The sequence below is a fragment of the Pezoporus occidentalis genome, unplaced genomic scaffold (genome assembly GCF_034315485.1).
Source record: "Pezoporus occidentalis ecotype Australia unplaced genomic scaffold, CSIRO_AGI_Poc_V1 ctg88, whole genome shotgun sequence".
NCBI classification, from domain to species: Eukaryota; Metazoa; Chordata; class Aves; order Psittaciformes; family Psittacidae; genus Pezoporus; species Pezoporus occidentalis.
Window position 1 is genome coordinate 2,060,022 of NW_026916242.1, and position 22,946 is coordinate 2,082,967.

General features: G+C 40.5%; 1 protein-coding gene across 7 annotated transcripts in view; it reads right to left on the reverse strand.

The window, feature by feature from the left end:
- Positions 1–22,946, reverse strand: part of CERS6 (ceramide synthase 6) — a 123,756-nt gene that overhangs the window by 6,729 nt on the left and 94,081 nt on the right. For 5 of the 7 annotated variants that reach the window (XM_062604742.1, XM_062604747.1, XM_062604740.1 and 2 more), the window contains 4 exons: positions 21,977–22,105; positions 18,990–19,096; positions 2,460–2,616; positions 1,433–1,456 (listed from right to left, as the gene is read on the reverse strand). In XM_062604742.1, coding sequence (XP_062460726.1) covers positions 1,433–1,456; positions 2,460–2,616; positions 18,990–19,096; positions 21,977–22,105 — 417 coding nt within the window. The remainder of the gene's footprint in view (positions 1–1,432; positions 1,457–2,459; positions 2,617–18,989; positions 19,097–21,976; positions 22,106–22,946) is intronic. The other 2 variants (XM_062604744.1, XM_062604741.1) reach the window with 1 other exon arrangement.

The following is a 22,946-nucleotide window of genomic DNA, read 5'->3' on the forward strand; positions in this document are numbered from 1 at the left end:
AACAGGGCCACTGCACGTATTTTTTTCTTACAGTAATCCTCCTCTACTCCTGAAAGCCCTCGTGACAATTCTGCTCTCCAGCTCTCACCTCAGAAACAGCCATTTGCTTTGGGGTTCCCAATGTATCCCTGCAATATTGTAACACCTGAGTGACTGTTCTGCTTGGAAACAGAGAAAAAAGAAACACACAGTTCCGTATCTCTCCTAACAAGTAGTTTTTAATGTCAATGTCTAGCAAGTCTGAAATTCTGATGATATGAAACTAGATTTCAGCTGGAGATCAGAAATCTGATTCCACACTTAGAAAGCTTCAATTAAGAGATTACTTCAGTCTCTTTCTTATAAAGGGACTTCAATATTAAAACTGTTGGGGATACACAAATACACTGAGAATTATACTTTTATCAGACAGAAGAGAATGGGCTGAGTACAGGGTACTGAGTGTCTGTGATCAGCACGAGGGCAGACCAGATGACTAAAAAATTCTGTGTCATCTTAAATTCTCTTAATATATCAGATTCACTGCGAATTCTGCTAAGGTTCTGCCCTAAAGCCAAACAATCCGAAGAAGATTCTATGCTGCAGCCACTTCTTTTAAGTATCTGATCCGCTCTCCTTACTTTTAAAATGCAGCAACACACCAGGGTCTTTGGACCTAAAACCTGGTGTGAATGCAACACATCTTGCAGTACTTGGTTCTCTTTGTTTATCCTCAAAAGAACCCACTGGACTAATTTCTACAGGAGTCTAGAAAATACATATCTAGGTTTATAAAACTCCTAAGCATAACAGTAAGAAACAGATGATCAGGACTAGTTAACAATTTCATGATAATTGCTTTATCAGCTGATCTGTTCCAGAGGTGGATACTAGTAATACAAAAATAAAACAATAATTTAGGATGAAGATCTACTGTAAATTATTTGTAACGTGTTGCGAAAACACTGCTTATTTTACTGCAGGAATGAAAAGAATGGGGCTGCAAGTGAGGAAGTAAGATCTGAAGGAAGAATTTTCAGTGTATATGTCATACATCTGCATCTTTAACCTGGTCACTGTCCTATTCTGAGTGTCTCACCACTTTTGTAAAACCTAAATTTGTTTGAGCTACAAAACAGAGGACTTATGCTCTGAAGTATGCTTCCCACATGGTGACAGAGCAGCTGCTGCTGGTATAGACCTGTAGAAAGATTTGTAACATAATAGCACCCAAATGCTACAGATAAAATGAGTTTGAATGGTATTGGGCAACACATACGCAAGAAGTAAAAATGGACTTTAAAGACAGCCTTCATTTAAATATTTAAGCACAAAGAAATTGATAAAAATACGAAGCAGAAACTACAAATTAAAACCAAAAAAAAGCAACAAACCATAAACACCAGTATTGAGCAGAATAAATTTTTAGCATAGTAAATTTAAAGAAACTTACATGCAAGGGGTTCCACTTGCCAGCCTTCCAGCACAGCACAAGGGAAAGGATAAACAAGCAGAGTAAGAGAGAGTATGAAGCACCCTTTGAAGTCACTGGTGTAATTCAGACAGGACATCTGAGGCTAATAATCGCTAAAAGCAGAGGAGAGTGAAGTATGGCTTCCAGGCAAAATACAGTTCATGAATGCACTGTCTTCCATACAGAGTGAGTGGCAGACTCTGGGCTCCGTCCAAGGCAAGGCTGAGCTCTCCAGTACATTCATAGAAAGCAGTTTTCTGCAGAACAATCCCATTCACTTCAGGGGTGGTCACATGTCTAAAACATCTACTCATGAGTTCTAGCTCTACTCTTTAAGGACAAAATGCCCTACACTTCACATGATCTGTGTTAGTGCTACCATCTAAATGTGAGCATCATATCTGCACGGCAAGTGTAGTGGGGCTAGTATTTCTGCGAATTTTATCTTCCTGACAAATGTAACAATGGCAGCAAGACACTATATTTTATCCCAAATAGTCTTGCTGTAGGACTCTTGGAAAAAAACACATGTAGCCCTTCATAGAACCTACCATTACCACCAAAACCCCAAAGAGGCTGTGATTTGTAATTTTGCCACTAGCAAAGGCAATAGATTTTCAACTTTTAATAGTATTGCTATCACTACCAGCTGGAAAACTAACACTTTGCTAACAACTACTATAAAGAATAAAACCAGAACTGGCAGCCCCAAGAAAGCAGTTTGCTTGGGTTTTTTTCTTTTTTTAATCCAATTTCCCTAATGTAGTTTGGTTCAGTGTACTGGATTATAAAAGAGAACTGTGGAAGTACATAAAATACAATCACTATAAAGAGTATAATCTTGCTAGAAGAAGTGGAATAAAGTTACCATGAAAAGAAAGAAGAGTTCACATAAAACATCTGTCTTCAGCAATGTGTTATGAATTAGAAAGAAAAAGTAACCGAAGTCAGTGACCCTGTACTGGTACTGAAAACACTAAAATCCTATAGAACCATGCTGTCTTACCTTGCCCTTTGATATAGCTTTGTAGGCCGCCTTTATGATTAGGTAAGACCAAAAACAGTGCAGAATTTGAAGAATCACAAGCAGCACGTTGAAGACCCACAAGGCAGGAAAATTGCCCAGAGCTTCAAACAGTTCAAACAACGTTGTGTTTAATATCCTAGAACAGAAACGGACAGAAAAATAGTAACACTTTCCTTAAACCAACAATCTAAAAGAATCCCTTTTAAAATCAAGGTAAGTACTTGATTAGATGCGATCCACACAGTTTGTTCTGAGTGACTCGGACTGAATCCCATGGGTGTCTCCAGAGAGAAACAACATAAAAATGTTGCTTTCAGTGTTTAATTTAATTTTGCAAACCTCAGAATGATCCTCAGAGTCTTGCATCTGAACCCCTCTCTCCCAAACCCAACCTCAAAGCTGATGGGTTTATTTCAGTGTACACAGGTATGGATGTCTTTGCCCTCTTGGTATCAGCAATTTGAGTGATGTGCTGTGTGGAACTGAAAATAGCCTGAGACTGCTCAACTGAAGTGAAACTTCAGCAGCATGTGAAACAATGGCACATGTGTGTCAGGATTCAGCCTTCTGTGGGATTTTCTAACAATGGGGGACTTTGGCTGAGTATCCCCACATAGACGCTTATATAGTGAAAACCTCAGCACCAACAGGAATATAAAGTCAAAATAATCAACTGGTAGAGGTGCTGAACCCTGGGTACATGCACTAACCACTGAAGTATTGGATAGCTCTGGTGACCATTTGTCCTGGGTTCAGCAGTAGCAGTCATTTTTCTCCTTCTCAGTAGCTGGTGCAGTTCTGTGTTTCTGACTTTCAGCCTGGGAACACTGCTGATAACACCAATGTTTTTAGTTACTGCTCAGTAATGTTTACTCTGACCAAGGACTTTCTGAGTTTCATGCTCTGCCAGGGAGGAAGGGAAGCTGGGAGGAAGCAGAGACAGGACACCTGACCCAAACTGACCAAAGGGGTATTCCATACCACAGCACATCATGTCCAGTATATAAACTGGGGGCAGTTACTCAGAAGGGACAGATCACTGCTTGGGTTCGGCTGTGTATCGGTCGGTGGGTGGTGAGCAGTTGTATTCTCTTCCCTTGTTATTTCCCTTATCATTATTATTATTGGTGGTAGCAGCAGTGGTTTGTGTTATACCTTAGTTACTGGACTGTTCTTATCTCAACCTGTGGGAGTTACATTCTTTCAATCCTCCTCCCCATCCCTCCGGGAGCGGGTGGGAGGAGGGAAGAGTGAGTGAGTGGCTGCATGGTTCTGGGCTGCCGGCTGGGCTTAAACCATGACACCATTTTTTGCACTAAATCCAATTTTCACACCACTTAGGTACAAGCAAGAGCAAGATTTAATGGTAATATAAAGGACAGGTGGACAATAGGGATACATGTGGGCAGCAAGGCGTGAGAGATCTTATTGTGGCCTTTCAATACTTAAGGTGTGCTCATAAGAAAGATAAGAAAAAACTTTTTAATAGGGCCTGTTGCAACAGGACAAGGGGCAATAGTTTTAAAATAAGAGGAGAGATCTAGTGGTAAAACACTGGAACAGGTTGCCCAGAGAGGTGGTAGATGCCTCATCCCTGGAAACATTCAAGGCCAGGTTGGACAGAACTCTGAGGAACCTGATCTGGTGGAAGATGCCTCCACCTGTGGTGAAGGGAGTGGAACTAGATGATCTTTAGAGGTCCTTTCTGACCCAGACCATTCTGTGATTCTATGAAATTCTGGCAGTTCTAGACATTTGAACTGAGTTATTGAGAAACAACATTTCAGATGCAGGCAGTAACAGTGATGTTGCAATATGACTTCTGAAGCTTGTGAATACCACATTAACTTTTCCAATTCTAACTAGCCCAAAGACTTTGCCATAGTGGATGATTTCAATCTGGACCTCAGCAAACAGCCTGAGAACAGAGAGTGAGTTTCAACAGAGAGTTGAAACAATGTTATTTTTGGAAACAAATAATGCTCTATGAGTACCTATTATTTGGGGAGAGAAAAAGAAGGCAATATAAGGCTTTGTCAACCTCCAACCATTTTCCCTGCTGGTGTAAATATGCATTATAAAGTCCATTGGCTTTATGTTTTCTTTTTTTAAATTAACTATCAACCGGCTAGCCACTAGATGGCACATTTAATCAAGCAAACGACTGTACAGCTCTTGGGCTGCACCAGTTTTGTCTGAAGGCAGGAGATGCAACTGAGGTCCTTCAAGGGCTTCAGAATAGCACAGCTCTCATTTGAAAAGAGAGATATTTGGCTCAGCTTCTTAATGGGCAAACACATTTCCCACAATCCTTTCCAAGAACATAAAAATCAGCTCAAGTTGTATTAATAAGAAGTTATTCGCAGACAGCAAACCCAGAACACAATATTTAGTGGTGATGATTTATGTGTATGAACAGCATTGGTAAAAAATCAGTGATTGCTAACGCACCGGCCTTAATACTTGTAGGACACTTCATAATAAATTTTCTACATTTTTATTTTTGCCTTCCTACACTAAACTGCATGTTTGCTCCGTAATTTATTGTGAAGTATATGTTTTATAACCTTACTATATATCAGTGTTTCTACACCGTCTTCTGCTTAATGGAGTGAACATCAGAAAAACAAACTGTTTTCCAGTTTGCAAAAACTCCATCACAGCTATAACTCTTCAGTCTCAGCTTTGTGTAATTTATTCTGCCAATGGTAGCTCTACATGGCACAGCGATATCCCAGTTTATAATTCAAGGAGGTGCTCTCATGCATATCAAAACACAGCTGTCATCAGCACTGTTTTACTTCACCAGTTCCTATTTCAGTTCTAACCACTATAACAAATTCAAACTTGAAATCAACAACTCCTGCGTGTAAAGCTACCATTGTTTATATCCACAAACTGTCTTTTTTCACATGTAAAATCTTATATGCTTCAGAATTGTAAATGCAGTTTCTATAGGTTTCTATTTACATTTTCATTCACTGAACCAAAATGACCTCTGGGAACTTCCACAGCAGTCAAGTTAAAACAGCAGCCTTAGAGATGCAGATGTCTGTTCCCGCAGAAGTCCAAAATATCAGGAAGATAGCAAGGCCAAAACCAGTGCTTCTGGTTCCTAAAGCAGTTTCATCGTGCAAATAAGTCATCCGCTATGTATTAGATATGGCAAATAAGCCTTCAATGAAAAAGCAGATCTCTTTCTAACCTGCTCATGCCTGGCAAACTAAGGGCAGGACTGGAACTCCCCATTAAAGCTGCATAAAGACCCCTGTAATTGCTCAGCATTCCTAACAGGGGTCAGTGACCTGATGTGGAGGGTAGGTGTGCAGATGGCGCTAAGGCTATGTCTAAGCATGTAGGGCTGAGCAGAAACTGAATGAAAAATACAGAAAACTATAAAAAAATGGAGGAAAGTAAATAATCTTTCTCTCTCAGAATACATCAATTGTTTCATGTCAAGTCTGAAATGGGGGGAAAAATCCTAAGGTTAGTAAGCAGAATACAGACAGAAATTCTTACAGAGATGGAGGAAGGGAAGGAGGCAAGCAAGGTTAAACAACTTTCCACCAATTCCACTGCTGAAAGTATTTGACAGAAGCATTTTAACCAACTACACAAATAATAGACAGGAAAAAGCAACATGAGAGTGGATTACATGAAGAGAAAGTGTGTATATGATGTATATGCAAACAAATCTTAGTTGCAGATACTCAAAAAGGTAATCAGGCACTTAAATCTCCAAATGTGCTTGCTAGAATTTTTCAAAGCTCTCCAGTGGTTAAATCCCAGCTTTTCATAATGAATAGTGGAAACTGACTCTTGGCTATCTGACTTGAAACAGCTGGACTTGATCTCACAGGGATAAATTACTGTAAGCTGCAAGTGCTCTACCTCTCTGAGCACTGGTCAGCATTTCTTGGGTCTCTACTATTTGAAACAAAATGTTAGCTTCTGGTTTTGAAAATAGGTTCTGGACTGTAGCAATTTTTCTGAGGTCCTGAGAGATTTTGATATCTGGACAAAACTATATAATCTCATGGAAAGTAGTCTTCCCTTGTTAAATGCATCCCAAGCAGGGTCATGCACCTGGCCACACAAAGATCTCAGTTTAGTATCCTGAATTAAGTATTGTGGTTGATGAAGGCAAATGAAAAGAAATTCACCACTTAAGATTGAATCTACTCTTACAGAACTGTGGGGTAGACTTTCAGGAATGCTGCCACAATGTCTGAGTCACTGGGAGAGGTAATTCTGTACTTACTTTACTGCAGCTGTAATTGAACACTCAGAATAAAATTTACACATTTTCAACAACTACTAGACAATGAGCTGCATCACACCAACAATAAAGAAGTTTTTCTTTTCTCTACTGTCTAAATATCTAGCAAGAGAAAAGCAGTACTTGGAAGGCTATCAGCAACAGGCCCATACACTGACTCAGGTAAGATTACACTCCTTTCTCTCAACTTAGCTGGCACAACTCCGGGCTCTTGGATAACACTAATTCTTGGCAAGTTATCACTTGTCTTCCACCAGAGACGGAGGGAGAAAAGAGAGATGAAGGAAGAAAGATAAAGAGAGAGGGATGGTGGAAGAATAAAATGCTTATTTACATTTGTTTGAGCATTGCCAAAAATGTGCTGTGTTTGCTTCTGAAAGGACCCTGAGAAGAGTGAAAGGAGGTGAGAAAGAAGGCCATGTGGAAAGAGTAGGCAATCTTCCAGACAGGCAGGAAATTCATTATAAACTCTGCAGAATGAAGCATAGCAGGGTGATGGCACTATCATCACATCCAATGAGAGCAGAAACCATGCAGCTGAAATGAGCTACTTCAAGTTGCCTTAACTTCTGCAGCACTGTGCAGTGACCAGCATATTATGCATGCAACATGCTGAATGAAAGGCATGTTGTTACCACAGTGCAATAGTCAGAAAGTCTCAAAGTATAACCAAGGACAGCAAAACATGATACTAGTATGCCTAACTAATTCAGAGTAAATGTCTTTATCTCTTTTACCAAGTGTATATTAGACAAGAATATTCTATACTGCACCATAACCAGCTGCACTGGGACATCCTTCAATACCGAAAATAGATAATTACATCTAGGTGGGAATTAATAAAATTCAGATCCTATTTAGTGCAAGTAATCTGACAATACTACTGCCAGCAGTGCTTTAAAGTTTCTGCTTTTTTGAAATTTTCCTTTAAAAAATAAACAATTGCACTTCCTTCTGCCCCAAAGCATAGTAGTTTGTTCTCCATTATATGTTGTAGAAAGTGAGCAAGACCAGAGAACAAACAGTTAGGAGTCCTAAATTCTGGATTTAGCTGTTTTATTAACTTACTATATGATCAAAAAAAAAAATTCCAAATTTCTCTCCATAGTTCAGCTTTTGTTAAAGATGGGAATAAGGTATTGGTATATCTCATCTGCTACATAAAGATGCTGGGAGAATTAATTCATTACCTTGTTTATAAAACACCCTGAACTACTTGCTAAAAAGATGCCATAAAACTGACAGGTAGAAAAAAATACCACTGAGATTCACAGATCAATGAAGAGGCAGTGAAGTGTGAAAGCACACATATGTGCACATGTTGATCGGCTGTAGGATGATAAATCAGCTACATTTCATCGCTAGTCAAGATTTATCCCTGGGATTTAGACTTGACTGGAATCTAAGACTTCATATCCCAGGCTGTCCTGATTACTTACAGTGACAATGCCGAGCTAACTTTACACAACAGGTGACCTGATACACAGATGTTTCTGCATAACAGACTTCAGATGTGTTACCCAACTTTTTACCTGAGAAGAGTATGAGATGATTTCAAGGCCAGGTTGGACGAAGCCTTGGGTGACATGGTTTAGTGTGAGGTGTCCCTGCCCATGGCAGGGGGGTTGGAACTAGATGATCTTAAGGTCCTTTCCAACCCTAACTATTCTATGATTCTATGATATCCAAGAGAGTCATTAAATCAATGAAACCTTGGTTTACATCACTTTCATGTTCTGGAGCCCTCAAGCTGCAGCACAGCTAAATATTTAATTATAGCAAATCCAGTATATAAAGGGCTGTACTGCCAACTTTGCTCCTCTTCTGAGTTTCAGACCAGCCAGCTGCTGTTGTCTATATCACTGTTCTGCTCTGAACAGATGCTTGGTTGTTGGTGAGTGGAAGAACAAGCTGGTTACCCTTTTCAGATCCTGCTGTCTCTTAGTTTTTTCAGTATCCTAGAGCAGGATTCTTGCTACTAATCAGTGCATAGGAAGTACAAGGGCAGCAGCAGAGATCCACTGTGAACTGAGAAGAGTCAGATGAACTGCATCAATGAAAAGGGAAAGAAGGATAGGGAGGTGAGAGAGATGAACTTTTAAAGCACCTCAGACTGATTCCCCTAATTTTTTGGTTGGTGATGCTCATTACCCTCTTCTTTTAGACAGTTGAGGAATGACTGCCACAAAATGCAGCAACAGGAAAGATAAACTCTCACATCAGCATTCAGAAAAACATTAAACCTACGCGCTTCAATTTTGTCAGTGAGCTCAGCCATCATGTGCAGTTCTCACTCATACCAGCCCCACATCAGAGGATTTCCTGACATGATGCTAACACAAGCTCAGCTGCTGTAAAGATGGGTGGCTCCTGTCCTAATACCAATCAGGAACAATACCTCTTTACAGAAATCACAGCCCTGCCTCTGAGACTGTGTTATTTTAAGCCCCGTATAGATCAATAGGCTTTCCAATTACTTAACTAAAATGACGGAAGAGGCAGGAAATTATTCATGTTTGATGTACTGTAAAAGAAACCATTCTGATCAAGCTGTCACTGTCTTGGGTTCAGCTGTGCTTTTCACTCAATTCTTTCATCAACAGCTACTGCCCATTAACTGATTTTGCAGCCACTGGTATGAATAATAGTATTTCCACTCTTGTGGATAGGAAAAAACAAGAATACAAGGTCAGAGACACCTTCACAATCTAAGCTCAAATCTCAAGAGAGCCTTTCAATAGACATTAGGATGTGAATAGAATTCTAATTTCCTAGCAGAATGCAATTATACTCAGCAAAATGTTGTACCAGTAATGTGTTCTGGCAAAATGCTTGTGTAAAGGCCTGTGATCATAACACACAGGCACAGAGATACTATGTTATGCTAAGAATGGCACTTCCAAATCTGAAAATCTCCAGGCACACATAAAACTTTAATATGAGCAACAGAGAATATCAAGATCCATTTGCCTAGAGTTCATGTTCCAAATAGGAAAGGCATTTGTTGTAAAACTACAGGAGGCCTGTTTCCAACCTTTGCAAAACAGGGTATCAGAGAACAAAAAATCCTTCCTCCTGCCTCTTTCTATTGACTAAAAATAAGTACAGTACCTCTGTTCAAGGAGCATTTCTTCCCTTTGCTTTTGGAGCACACACTAACACACTGCCTTGTGTTTAGTTATATGCCATAGCAAACATTTCAAGGGAAAAAAGATTACCCAGACTTTCTGTAAATGCAGGAACTAAACTGATCTAGTTCAAAAGCCCACAAAACACCACACAACAGCTACAGCCAGTTCACTGCCAGGTACCCAATGTCTTTCAGGTGGCTTACATCCCATCAATAGCAGGGGTATCACACTTCGGATTCATTGGTCTAGTCCTGAGAACTGCCCCTCCCTACAGTAACGAAACAGTTTTAAAACCCATAAAAATCACACTGCTTAAGGAAATGTGGTGGAGCAGTGTCTGCCAAGGACTCACCTTTCAAAAAAATGACTTAAGTATTATTGTTCAGCTGTAGAAGAAATCCCGAAAGATGTGGATGGGGAGGGAAAAACCCCACCACCAAAAACCTTTGCCTCCACAAGCATCATAAAAATTTCCTTCACACCAAAGTCCGGGAAATCAGCCTTAAACAGTTTTCAGTGTAATCCAGTGTGCTTAGTAATGATCTCTGTTTTCATAGCTACAGTAATGATCTCTATTTCTGTAGCTGTTATGGGTCAAACTCTGCCATCGTACAATGCAATGAAACCAACGGAATGAGCTCGCTTACATGGTTGCTGGGTATTTTCCATAGTACAATGACCTCCTCCTAGCTGAGCACTAAAGAGACCCTAGCTGCATCACAGCTGTTGATCATGGTGTTCAAAAGCCATTTACTATTTCAAGCTGTTAAGTTAACTATCATACTCCCATGCTTTTGTACAGCTATAATTTTTATGTCCCACATACATCAGCAGCTTGCAGGAAACCAGTTCCTCTTTTGTATCAACTCTGTAGCACCAGAGAGTATGCTCCACTAGCTGCAAACCCTGGTGCTACAGATACAGCCTCTAAGAGAAAAGCGGCTGAGAAGAGGCAGAATATTTGCATTTGCTCAAACTACCTCCAGCCACATAGACTGTCAGCATTTGTATAGGTTGTGTTACTATATTACCAGCACAACTCTTCCCTCTAGAGAGTGAGCAACGCTTAAAGATGTACTTTGGGGCAAAGTTTCCTCACATCCCTCTCTTTTAGAAAAAAATAACAATCGCCCCCCAAACCAACAGTCAAAATGCAAATTCCTATGGTTTGCCTCTTTTTTTTTTCCCTCCTTCCTGCAAATGATGCAACTTCAGAGGAGACTTGGAGAACTTCAGCTGACTAGAAGGCAGCTTATATGGGAAGCTGATTACCATGGTGGAAGCAACTTTCAGTTCAGCCTCCTTGGGTTGTCCATACTCCGCAGTCACCATGCCTTGCTGAGCTGATTTAAAAGTAGGTAACACATCTGGCCACACGAAAAACACCAATGCTGCTTCCCTTTCCCTGAGACATTTACAGTCATCAGAATAATTCTGAGCAAAAGAAGTACCACAGCACAGGTTTCTGTCCTGTTTTCAATCAGACCACAGGTTTTAGAGAGGACATATTTCATAATAAATGGAGGAAAGGGAGAACACTGGCTGAAGAGCCTATCCCTGACAACAGAAAGCATTATTACAGCCACAGGGTACAGTCTGTAGAAACTAAAAATGAGGATAAGAATCAGCTTTGGAAGCCTCATGAAATCCTTTCTCTCTCTCTTTTTTCTTTTTTTTTTTGTGATCACAAGAAAACCTTAAAAAAGGAAACACTGAGCAAATGCCACATTTTGTTATTTACACTGCAAACCCACAGTGGTGAATAACACCTGTAACCTTTCCATTTCTTACAGCTTCTCTGTAAACAGCTGGATCAGTATTAACCTGGCACACCAAAGACTTCAGCTTTGCTACATATAGCACTCAGAAGCCTGAGTTCACAAGCACTGTAAACAATTTGAGGAAATAAAATAACCAGGCATTAGAATGGAAAACATCAGATAACGTTTTGACAAAAGCAGATGGGATGAAAACATCGTATATGCCCTGCTCAAGAGCTAAAACAAGAGTTGTGAGTAAATTTATGGAGAATTAGTTAATGAAACCTTCTTCTTAATCTATAATAGAAGTCTATGAGTTCTTCAAATATACTGTACTTAGCTTGCCAAAAACTTTTTATCAAATGCTTTTGATAAACTAATGGGTTATAAATTGGCCACTGAAACTACAAACAACCTGAAATACAAGCACATTAGATAATTTTTGTTAGCTCTACAGTATTCACTCAGTGACAGCATAAATAACATCATGAATAAACTATCAAACTCATAATTTATTCCTTCAGTATCTGCTACACACAAATAGACTGTGCTCTGGTTTAGGTAATATTCTAAGCAAAATGAGCTGAGACCATATTGGAAGAGATTTATTTTCATAATAAAAAAGTTATTTTTCTGTGAAACAATCAGAGATGTTTGTCCAGCTCTATTCATAAAATGTGTAAGGCTAGAAAGGTTTTTGCTGACTTCACAATCCAGTGACAGTAACTAAAACATCATAAAACATTGTGTTCATTCAGAGTCCAGACAAGTTCTGGGCAGTTAGGATTTATCTGTCTACCTACATTCTTGACATGCCAAGTAACTGACCAGGATTCTTGCTGTAACTACTGCCAACATATTGCTTCAACATTGCAGGATGCTTTTTAAGGGTAGGTTTGAGCTTTCTGTTTTACCAGTTTGTTCAGATGAATGAAACAGAGTGATTCGGCCATGGTCCACATGCTGCCTTTCACAATTCATACGCTTTAAGGGCCAAACAGGAGGAAACGTGCCAGGAAAGAAAACCAGTATGAAAGATGATGACTCAACTTCCTTGCATGTTAAGAGCTGCACAAAACCAGTCAGTATCAGCTAGAAAAAGAACAAAGCTAGGAAAAAGAGGTTCAGCAAATCTCTGCAGTAGCTGCTGCCCATGGGGGCTCTGAGCTACCCTATTTGTAACTCAAGCTGCAATTTCGCTCAGAGAGAAGCTGATTCCAGAAGGGAGAGAGAACACTGTAAACTGGCAACACTAAATCAGTATTTGGAGACCCAGTGTGCACATTAACAGCATGGCTATATTCCACACTACTGCTCAACCAGTGATGAAACTTGGGAAGAGCTATTCAGCCGGTCACGTAAAGATAAGAGAAAGACTGGTAATAAGTAACTAGGGGTCATTACAGCACACCATGGTGAACAGAAGTTAATTTTAACTCAGTGATGATCATGCCATGCTTGCCTGGTTCACGCAGATACTCATTGCCATGAAAAGGCAATTAGAAATCAGCCATGAGCCAGACTGCATGTACTCTCGTGAGCTTTACAAATGAAAAAATAAGAAGGAACAACATTGTTGTTCTTAGGAATGCTTATATAGGACTTGTTAGCATAAAAATCCCATTTAGCAGTTGATGAGAAGACACACAACTAAAACATCTTTGAGTTCCAACAGTGAGAATTATTTTTGCCGTCTGTTTTTTTTGGACAGAACTTTTCCAAACAGCCTTGCAAAGAGAAGATCCAGTTAAGACATACCTTCAAACATTAAACTAGGCCACACCAACTAATCAAAGTGTCTGTCCTCATACTTTCTATTGCGGAACAATAGTCTGGGCACTGATAATGTCTGAGGGGATCAAAGACAGGAAGGCATACAGACTACCTGGACCATACCAAAATTGCCTACATGAGAATCTGGGCAAAAGCACATGCAGAACATAACTTGTGTTATTTATAATCAGCTTAAATCAGGCTTTCATTTACATTTGTACAGGTAAGCCACTGTTTTGCATTTTTCAGTGCATATATGTAATATCTGCATGCTGAGACCTTACAGGTCACATGAATGCAAGCACCATTTCCTGGCTTCCTCATCTTTTGACAGCAGTACTTTGTCAGGAACACTGTGTTCTACCTTCACAGCATTAGGAGATTTACTCAAACTGCCATATCAAAAAAAGCATCTAGTCCAGAAGAATATGCAAACCAAGTGAGTAGTTTTGGATCTCTTATACAGCCCAGACTTGAGAAGTTTCATGGTTCTCACAACATTCTAACTCTGTAGTTAGCAATGGTCAAAGAAAGACCAGAAAACGCAGCACATCACCTCTTAACTCACATCTCCTGGAACGGAAGATGCCTATTTGTCCTCTGCAGAGCTCAAAAAATGATTCAGAAATATTACACCCCAATGGAATTTCCCTTCCTGGACAGTGAAAGAAAAACAAAACAACAGCAAAAACCAAACTATTCCTTTACGACCAGATAGAAGAGTATGACCACGTAACTATGGCAAAACCAAGCATTTGAGGCCTGGGGAAGAGGAATTGCAAGGCTTATTGAAATAAAGAAAGGCCTGCAGCAACTACTTTGCCAGACTGGTTAGACTAGACAAGGCCTCATGTAATTTACATCAGTTCTTTGGTCTGAGACTGCCTTCATTCTCCCTAAAACCCTGTATCACCTGAGAAGGCATCATGTTCCCCCTGACTCATGGAGAGTTATGTTTTATGTTGTAATTTGCTAGAACAGCGATTATGCACAAGTGGGAGAATTTCACAAGCAAAATGTCTTGTCAGTGAAAATAGCAGCTTTACTCCTACATTCACTTAGCAGCAGGAGGCACAAAGTATCCTGGGGTTTTTGAATTATTGTTGAAATGAACTCCAGATGCCTGCAGAAAGACTGCTAAATACATACCTAATTGCCAGTTTCTTTTGTCTTAGCCACACTGCTAAACAGCCTTCAAAAACAGCATTTGACACATTCTGAATTCTTTATTAGCACCTTTATGCAAAATTAAATGGCACTTGTGCAAAGCCAGAGCACAACAGCATGCCAGTGCTTATAAGCAATGTTTCTGGAAGCCTGTCTTGGGTATTTGTCTTCCTATGTGTGGGAAGTTTTCTTATAAATTACAGTCTTCCTTTTACATTACATGCACACCAATTTTATATCTCTCAGTTTTTATGACAGAAAAATTTGAATTTTAAGGAATATTAATCAGGCACCAAATTTTCCTATTTTGAATATTCAGCAAAGGAGAGCAAAACTATGCTTCCTGGCCTGCTGCCACTCCAATGACTCATCTTTGCTGACATGCAAGCTAATGGGGGTGAAAATTTAGAATTGCTGTTTCATAGAGAAAAAGGAATTGGAGAGACAAGCTTATATGTCCCATACTTCATCCCTGCTAACCCAGACTCCCAGAGGCAATGCCCACAGTACTGAGAACTATGAAACTGCCTCTGGACTATCTGTGTTTATAGGTGTATGTAAAGGTAACAATTAGAAGTACATATATCAAGGCTTTGGTCTGGAAGTAAGTCTTAAAAATCAAAGATCACATACACAAAGCAGAACCATTTACATATTCAAATAAATAAATGCATCCTTTTGTTGATTAAGGGAGAGGAGAGGCAGAGGGATCGCCAGTGTAACCACTCCATCTGTGACACAGGAGCACACAGCACACAGTCAGCTGCTGCATTACTGTAATACACAATCCCTCTGCCTTCACTGCCTTCAAACGTCTATGCTAATTTTTTCCATCCCAGCAGCAAACCTCACCCGTGGCTGTGGCTTGCTGCCCTCATTAACCCAATATTCAGTACCAAGGAAGCCAACATCAATACAGAAGATACTGTGCAGCACTCTTTCCTTTCCCTTTTCCCCAGATCTACTTGCTTGGATTTTTACCCTGCTTTCAGTACACTGAGCCAGTGTTACTCTGTAGAGCAGGATTCACACATGACTCAATCTAAAAGTGACATGGAAGTGCTGCTGTCACCTAATGTATACAGGTACAGGTGGGCACATCCAGAACACCAGCACAAAGCCACAGTTGTAAAGCAGGGCTCACGATTTGGCACTTGCTAGATAACTTCTCACTGTGACATTAAGCACTTTCTGGGACTTTGCCAGTCAGATGGCATGAGATGTGTATTAGGGACACTTGCACAGGTCCATGATGTCTGATTCCCATTAGCCATGTCAGTCTTTAATTCATAAATTGCCTAGTCCTAGGCAAGGACTTCCTGCACAGTGTCACACTTGGCTGCAACAATTCATAGAAATGGCTTGAGACAGCATTAACCTCCAATTTCTGAGTTTCAGTTCCATTTATAAACACAGTGTTATTTTAAACATTTCAGGTGGAAAGTGTGGACTTTCCAAAACTTGAATACCATAGTAAAGATGTAAAGGACGGAAATATCTGGACCTTGCTGATTTTTGGGTGTCTGAAGAGAAAAAGCACACTGGGCAGCTGCTTCTCTTTTGTTATTTGAAATAATACAGAATAAGATTTAAATGCTGGAGTCACAGCTAAACACATAAGGCAAGTCACAGAATCACAGAATGGCTGAGGTTGGAAAGGATCTTTGGATGTCATCCTGTCCACTCCCCCTGCTCAACCTGGGTCATCTGTAATAGGCAGCCCAGGACCAAGGCTTTTGAGTATCCAAGAATGGAGACTCAACAACCTTTCTGGACAGCCTGTGCCTGCGCTCAGTCACCCACACAGTGAAAAAATGTTTCCCAATATTCACACAGAACCTCCCGTGTTTCAGTTCATGCTCACTGCCTCTGATCCTGGCCCTGAGCACCACTGAAACTAGCCTGTCTCAGCCTTCTTTGCACTCTCCCTTCATGTATCTATTACATACACAGATAATATCTATCCTAAGCTTTCTCTTCTCTCACAGTCCTACCTGTCTCAGTCTTTCCTCAAGTGAGAGGTGTTCCAGTTCCTTAATCAATCTTAGTGACCCCTTTGCTGGACTCCCTACAGTAGCTTTGTAACCCTCTGGTTCTGGGGAGCCCAGAACTGGACATGATACTCCAGGTGTGGCCTTGCCAGGGCTGAGTAGAGGGGAAGGTTCACCTTCCTCAGCCAGCTGGCAACACCTCTCCTATTGCAGCTCAGGATACCATTAGCTTTGTTTGGCACAAGGACACATCGGTTGCTCATGTTCAAGCTGGTGTCCACTGGTATCCCCAGTTCCTTTTGTGCAAAGCTGCTTTCCAGCTGGTAAGACCCCAGCATATACTGGTGCAGGACTTTACACTTCCCTTTACTGAACGCCATGAAGTTTGTGTCAGCCCATTTCTCCAGCCTGTTGAGGTTCCTCCTCAGGATGACAGCACAACCTTCTGGTGTATCAGCTGCTCCTCACAGGCTGTAACATGAGCAAACTTGCTGAGGGTGCACTCTGCTACATCATCCGCTTCATTAATGAAGATGTTGAATGGGACTGGACTCAGTATTGACCCCTGGGGTACACTGCTAGTTACTGGCCCCCACCTAGACTTCATACCGCTGCTCACCACCCTCTGGGTCTGGCTGCTCAGCCAATTTTCAATCCACCTCACTGTTGCTCATCTAGCCCACATGTTACCAGTTTCTCTCTCAGGATTCTCCAGGAGGCAGTGTCAAAAGCCTTACTGAAGTCAATGTAGATTATATACACTACTCTCTCCTCATTCACCAAGCCAGTAGTTTCATCATAGAAAGTTGGGCAAGTATGACTTCCCCTTTGCCTATCCCTTTGTGAACCCATCCAGTCATCATCTGACTGCCCTTCCCTGAAGCAGAGTCATGTATTCCAGTCCCCAGTGGCAGAACTGTGCTGGTAGAATTGGGTTGTCCCTCCATTTCTCAATAAAAAACAGGATGCAACAGGCAGATGAAATCCTATGAGCAGGAGTGCCACCATTTTTCCTACGCGAGATGATCTAAGTATAAAAATACTTTACTTCCTTTACAAAAATTCAGTGAATGGTGAAGTTAGCTTTAAGGAAAGACTGAGGAAAGGGATGCAAAGATGTTTAAAAACTAAATAATGGCTCACAGGAAAAAATAACAAGCCTTTTTAAACATGCAGTTTGTTTGTCTATCCATTTTGTCCTTTTGTCATGGTCCTTCACCAACTTACAGTGCAGAAGGGACCAGGCATTTCCACGTTATCTTTGGAGTCATTAAATGCTAAATGAGACTTCTACATTGTATTGTTAAGCAGAGATGATGACACAGCTCCATAAGGGCACCTTGGTCTCATCCTGTTTGCATTAACAAAACCTCAGAGATATCACTATAGAGGATTTGAAAGGAAACTGTGCAGAGAGGTTGATACTGGCATCTGTAAATCCTGTGTGCTTAAATAAGGAGCTTGGTGGTAATCTCTCTAAATAAAACTCTGCAAAGGGTAGCATTGGCATTCTTGGTGCGTCCCTAAACCAAAACTGTCACTGCCTTCTGATGCTCTCACAGGGATACAGATATTTGGGTTAGTTCTGTTCATATGAAACAAAGGATGCATCCAGAACACAAAAGAGCAAGGCCAGTGCCTTCTCCCAGCTGTCCTCATATACAGGGCACAGGTTACAGAGAAATTTGAATGGGTTTCTACAGTGAAGTACACCAGTATATTTCCTAGCTCGCCAACTGCCTTCTGGATGTTGAAGAGCCTAGATAAACGATCAAACACCTATGTCCTGTTTGTGTCGCAGAAGAGAGAGTATGTGCACATGCGAGCAGCTGCCTTTGTCTGGTAAGAGATGAGAAGACAGTAACACCTAACTATCTTATAGATGTATTACAGAGCTTCTCCAGGACCCCTAATTTAAAGGGGGCATTGAAAAGGAGTAGCTTGCAGCAATACAATCTGCATGGCAATAAAATCCTTATACCGATTTCAGTGGGCCAGACTCTTTTTATCTCACTATGCTTTCTTTAAGCTGAACACATTTATAAAGTGTGCGCTGAAAGCTAATGAGAAGAACCTACCTTCAAGCTTAGCCTCTGATCAGTGCTGTCAGTGACTAATACTTTATTTCTCTTCTAACTTCTTGCCAACACAGGCAATCAACTGCTAACCTGAAGCTATGTGATCTCCAACCCACTTCTACTTTAAAAGCAGCAGAAACCCATATGTTTCTTGCCTAGGACAGTAAACACAATGGCACTACAGCACATAGGCTATTTCAGCACCTGGTTACACCTGAAACTCAGTGCTCTGGGACACAGTAATTTCAATGAATCATGTTCAATTACAACACAGGTATCTTCAAGCTTGTTTGATGCTTAGCATTTAAGGAAAACTTTATGCTTACTCACCATAAGGGATATATACCAAGCCTACTGACAATGAAGACAATGGCAAATGTAAGGAACAGAAGGTCACTCAGTTTTTGACACTTGCAATAGTTTGCCATTTTGGCAGCCTGCAAAAGAAAGAAATGTTTGTTTACTTCCATGAGGACAACCATGTTCTCCTGTATTGTGCATAAGCTGTAAGAAAAAGATATAAATTTTTAATGAAATCACTAACATTTTCATTGAGCCACCTCACAGATGACCTTGTAACTCTTCTCCACCAAGCTTCTGGAAAATGCCTTCTTGGAAAGAAAAAAACAGGCTGCATAAAACCAGAATACATCTCTCATTTCTTCCTTCCCCTTTAATTTCCTTTTTGAAATCCTACAATTTCAGATTCACAAAACTCTTCTAACCTTTTCTTGAACCCCACTGTGTTTATGCCATCCTTGCCCCCAACCTCTTTACCTACCCGTGTCTCACCTTTCCAGTATGCTCCACTTGCATTTTCAGCATTCGTTCATCTTCCACCTGCCCTATGCTCTCTGTCATTCTTGTCTTTGCCATATATAAACTTTGTCTCAAATCTCCTACATTCTCCTACAGCATCTCTTTTTCCTTTCCGGCCTACACAGAACAGAGTCCACCTCAAAGGTTTTTCCAAGTCTCTCTTCCCCTCTCTTTCTAACTTTTGCTTTCCAACTTGCTCCCCATGCCTATTTTTACATGCCTCTCTCATTTGCCTTCATGCAGTCTTCTGACTCCTCCTCAGCGAAGGAGTCACTAATTACTCTTCACTCAAACTGCTCATTAAAACCCCGGTCTTCCATGAAGTTTCTTTGCTCTCTTCTCCCTGAAGAAAACAGTATGTACAAGCAAAGCTGTTGTAAGACATCTGTGCTGCTTCCACAGCATTCATGTACGTAAGCAGTTACTTATTTTAAAACATCTGCTTCCAGGCAGGGACAGTCTTTCTGCTTTCTGTCAGATGTATCTAAAGAATCACTGCACATGAAGTGAAGTACATGAAAAACCCGATTTAGTGTCCACTTAAGTAATTGGGAACTCTTTCAAAGCCCCCCTCCTAGGGGACCTGTATCCATACTGAGAAGATGCTTACTTCTGCAAAATTTCCAGAGGGCTAGGAGGGAGAAAGATTACCACAACTATGCAGACAAAACACTATTCTGAATGCAGAATTCAAACCAGAAGATTGCCTAAAATGGTGACAGGCACTATTGCGCTCTGATTTTTTTTTTTTTGGTATGAACACACTGAATCTGAAAGGGCTCAATGCTCATGTTAGCCAACCTGGATGACAAAACTAGCCTGCACTGCTGGATGTTACCCAATTTCTGCAATATTTCCACTGAAAACCTGAATATAAAGGATATTCCTCACTAGCAGAAAACAGGTTAAGAAGGGGGAAGCTCACAAAACATGAGGAAAGCCACCACTAGTGCGAAGAAAACATAACCGTTCAAAATCAGCCCTATATCCCTGTAAACACAAATGAGTTTAAGGGAAAAATAACACTTTGGTGCCAACATGCAAAGCAGAAGAGTCACTAAAACTTTGATTTTCATGTGACTGAAAGTTCACATCTGAATTCTGGATGTATTTCCCTGGCAGCAGTCACAGTAATGTCAGCAGTGTATAGGAGTACATCTTTCCCCATATGGCACCAGGGCTACGACCTGCTGCCCTAGCAGAAGAAAGCCCATTGAGTCATAATGGCCCTCCTAGTAAATGTTTGTCAGGGCTTGTGATTCTCTATTTTACACTTTAGAGTAGCGTTAGTATTTCCAGTCAGAACAGACTGAACAAATAAAGACAACTGAAGTATGTGCCTCATGGAGAAGCATATTTGCTGAATTTTTGTAAATCATGTGAGAATACCAGCAATTTCTCCTTGTCTTAGCCAGTGACTGAACAGAGGAATTGAGCAAAAATACGTGTCTCGCTGTGTTCAAGGTCAGGTTTTAGCTAGCCTATTACACCTGCTCTCCAGTGCTTTTACAGTTCCACAGATAATGGTCTGATCTGGAATGAACTCTTTTGAGTATGTCATTCTGCTGGTAAGAAAAGAATCATGAAAGTTTGGGTAAACCCACAGCTAGCACAACGGATCTACACACATTGCTAGAACAGAAAAATAAACCTGTAAAGATGTAATTATTTCCTAGAGGAGAATCCAGATTCTCTGTTGCTTTCTGAGGCAGTCATGTGACTTCTAGATTAAAAAAAGATTAAAAAATAAAACCAGATTTACAGCCCTATCAAATCAGAATGTCAGGATTTTGATTCTGCAATACGTGACTCACACAGTGAGGCTATATTCTTGCATAACAGCATCTTTGCAACTACTTTAATAAAAGGTCATTTTAGACGAAGTTATTAACTTTGCTTTGATCACAGACAGCCCAATCTCATCATTATCCAGAGCTGTCTAAAACTGATGCAGGTACAGGATGACACCACATCTAAATTGATGCTATGGAAGTTACAGACCATCTTGACTTAAAATAATTCCAATCATCCCTTCTTCTCCAAAGCCAGATGCTTAATACTGCTATCTGGATGCAGAGGCATGGGGACCTGGAAAATCCTGGGGACCAGAGGTCAGCTCACTGCCCATATACAAACAGCCATCAAATTGTCCAGCACCTTTTGCCCAGCAAAGCACAGCAGAAACAAACTGTAACAACCTGATTCTCTTGGAGATGGTGTTATTGCCCCAGACACCATGTCACAGGGGTCAAGAACCAGAAGCTTCTATCCCACAGTCACCACCTTCCAGATTTTGCAACTTTTGACTTTACCATGTTATATTTCATATCTGTGTAACACTCCCTGGAAATACACTATATAAATCACCATTACCATCTTGATCTGGACTTTTCTTAGGAAATACTCATTTTGCATTACAAATAGATTCTACCTAATAACACGCTAGCTTGCTGAATGGTGAATGCCATGTACAGACGCTGATAACATAATTTTCTCACCTCTAGGACAACATCAGCTGCATCGTGGAGACATAAGGTCAAAGTTCCCACTCGTGTCAAATTGGTTACGTATGAGAAGGTTATCAGGGTGACTGTTACAATGTGATGTGTAAACATGATGCCAAAGTCCTGGGGGGGGGGGGAGGGGAAAAAAAAACGCCAATGAAGCAAACAGCAAGATTCAGTACTCTCACAGAAAAATGTATGGATGCTTTTTAAACCCAGCATTATGGTTATGTTACATAAAGATCTTGTTACATAAGTGCATTAAATACCCAACTACACATTTCATTCACAGTGAATAAAATAATCATTGTATGTTAATAAAATGCAAAGACATTACTGAAACTTAGGCAATATTTACACTTCTCAGTTCACAGTAATTTAACCTAATAAAGTAAACATTTGTGGCTGAAATTACTTTGCAAATGCAAATATATATATATACAGATAAATTACACCATATTTTTTATACATCAAGCAACATACAATATGAAAAATAATGTGGCATTCACAAGAGTTCTAGCAGCAATAAAGAAATGGGAAACACATTTCCACATTACTAGGAGTTATCAGCAGTCACTTGCCAAGCACAACTGAGAGCTTTCACAGAGCCAAAAATGCCAGCACCAGTTTTTTGTTTTTAACGAAGCTGCTTTGTCTTCACACTGTAACAGGGTCAGAAAAGTCTTCAAATAAGCTGGCGTACTTCCTCCTATTCAGATCTAACCTGCTGCTGCCTCCCAAATGATACAGGTTAGCTGGTCTTTAGATCAGTAACTCTGAGCTATTTGGCCTATTGAAAAATATAGGGAGCAACAATATCTTGTAATATCTTGGAATATCACATTCCCAGATGCATGTCAAGAGGCAGGCAAAACAGAAGGAACAGAATGCCTCCCTGGCCTAGATTACCAGACTGGTTTCTGAGAGAACACAACCCACAGAGATGAGACTCTCCTCTGCAAGG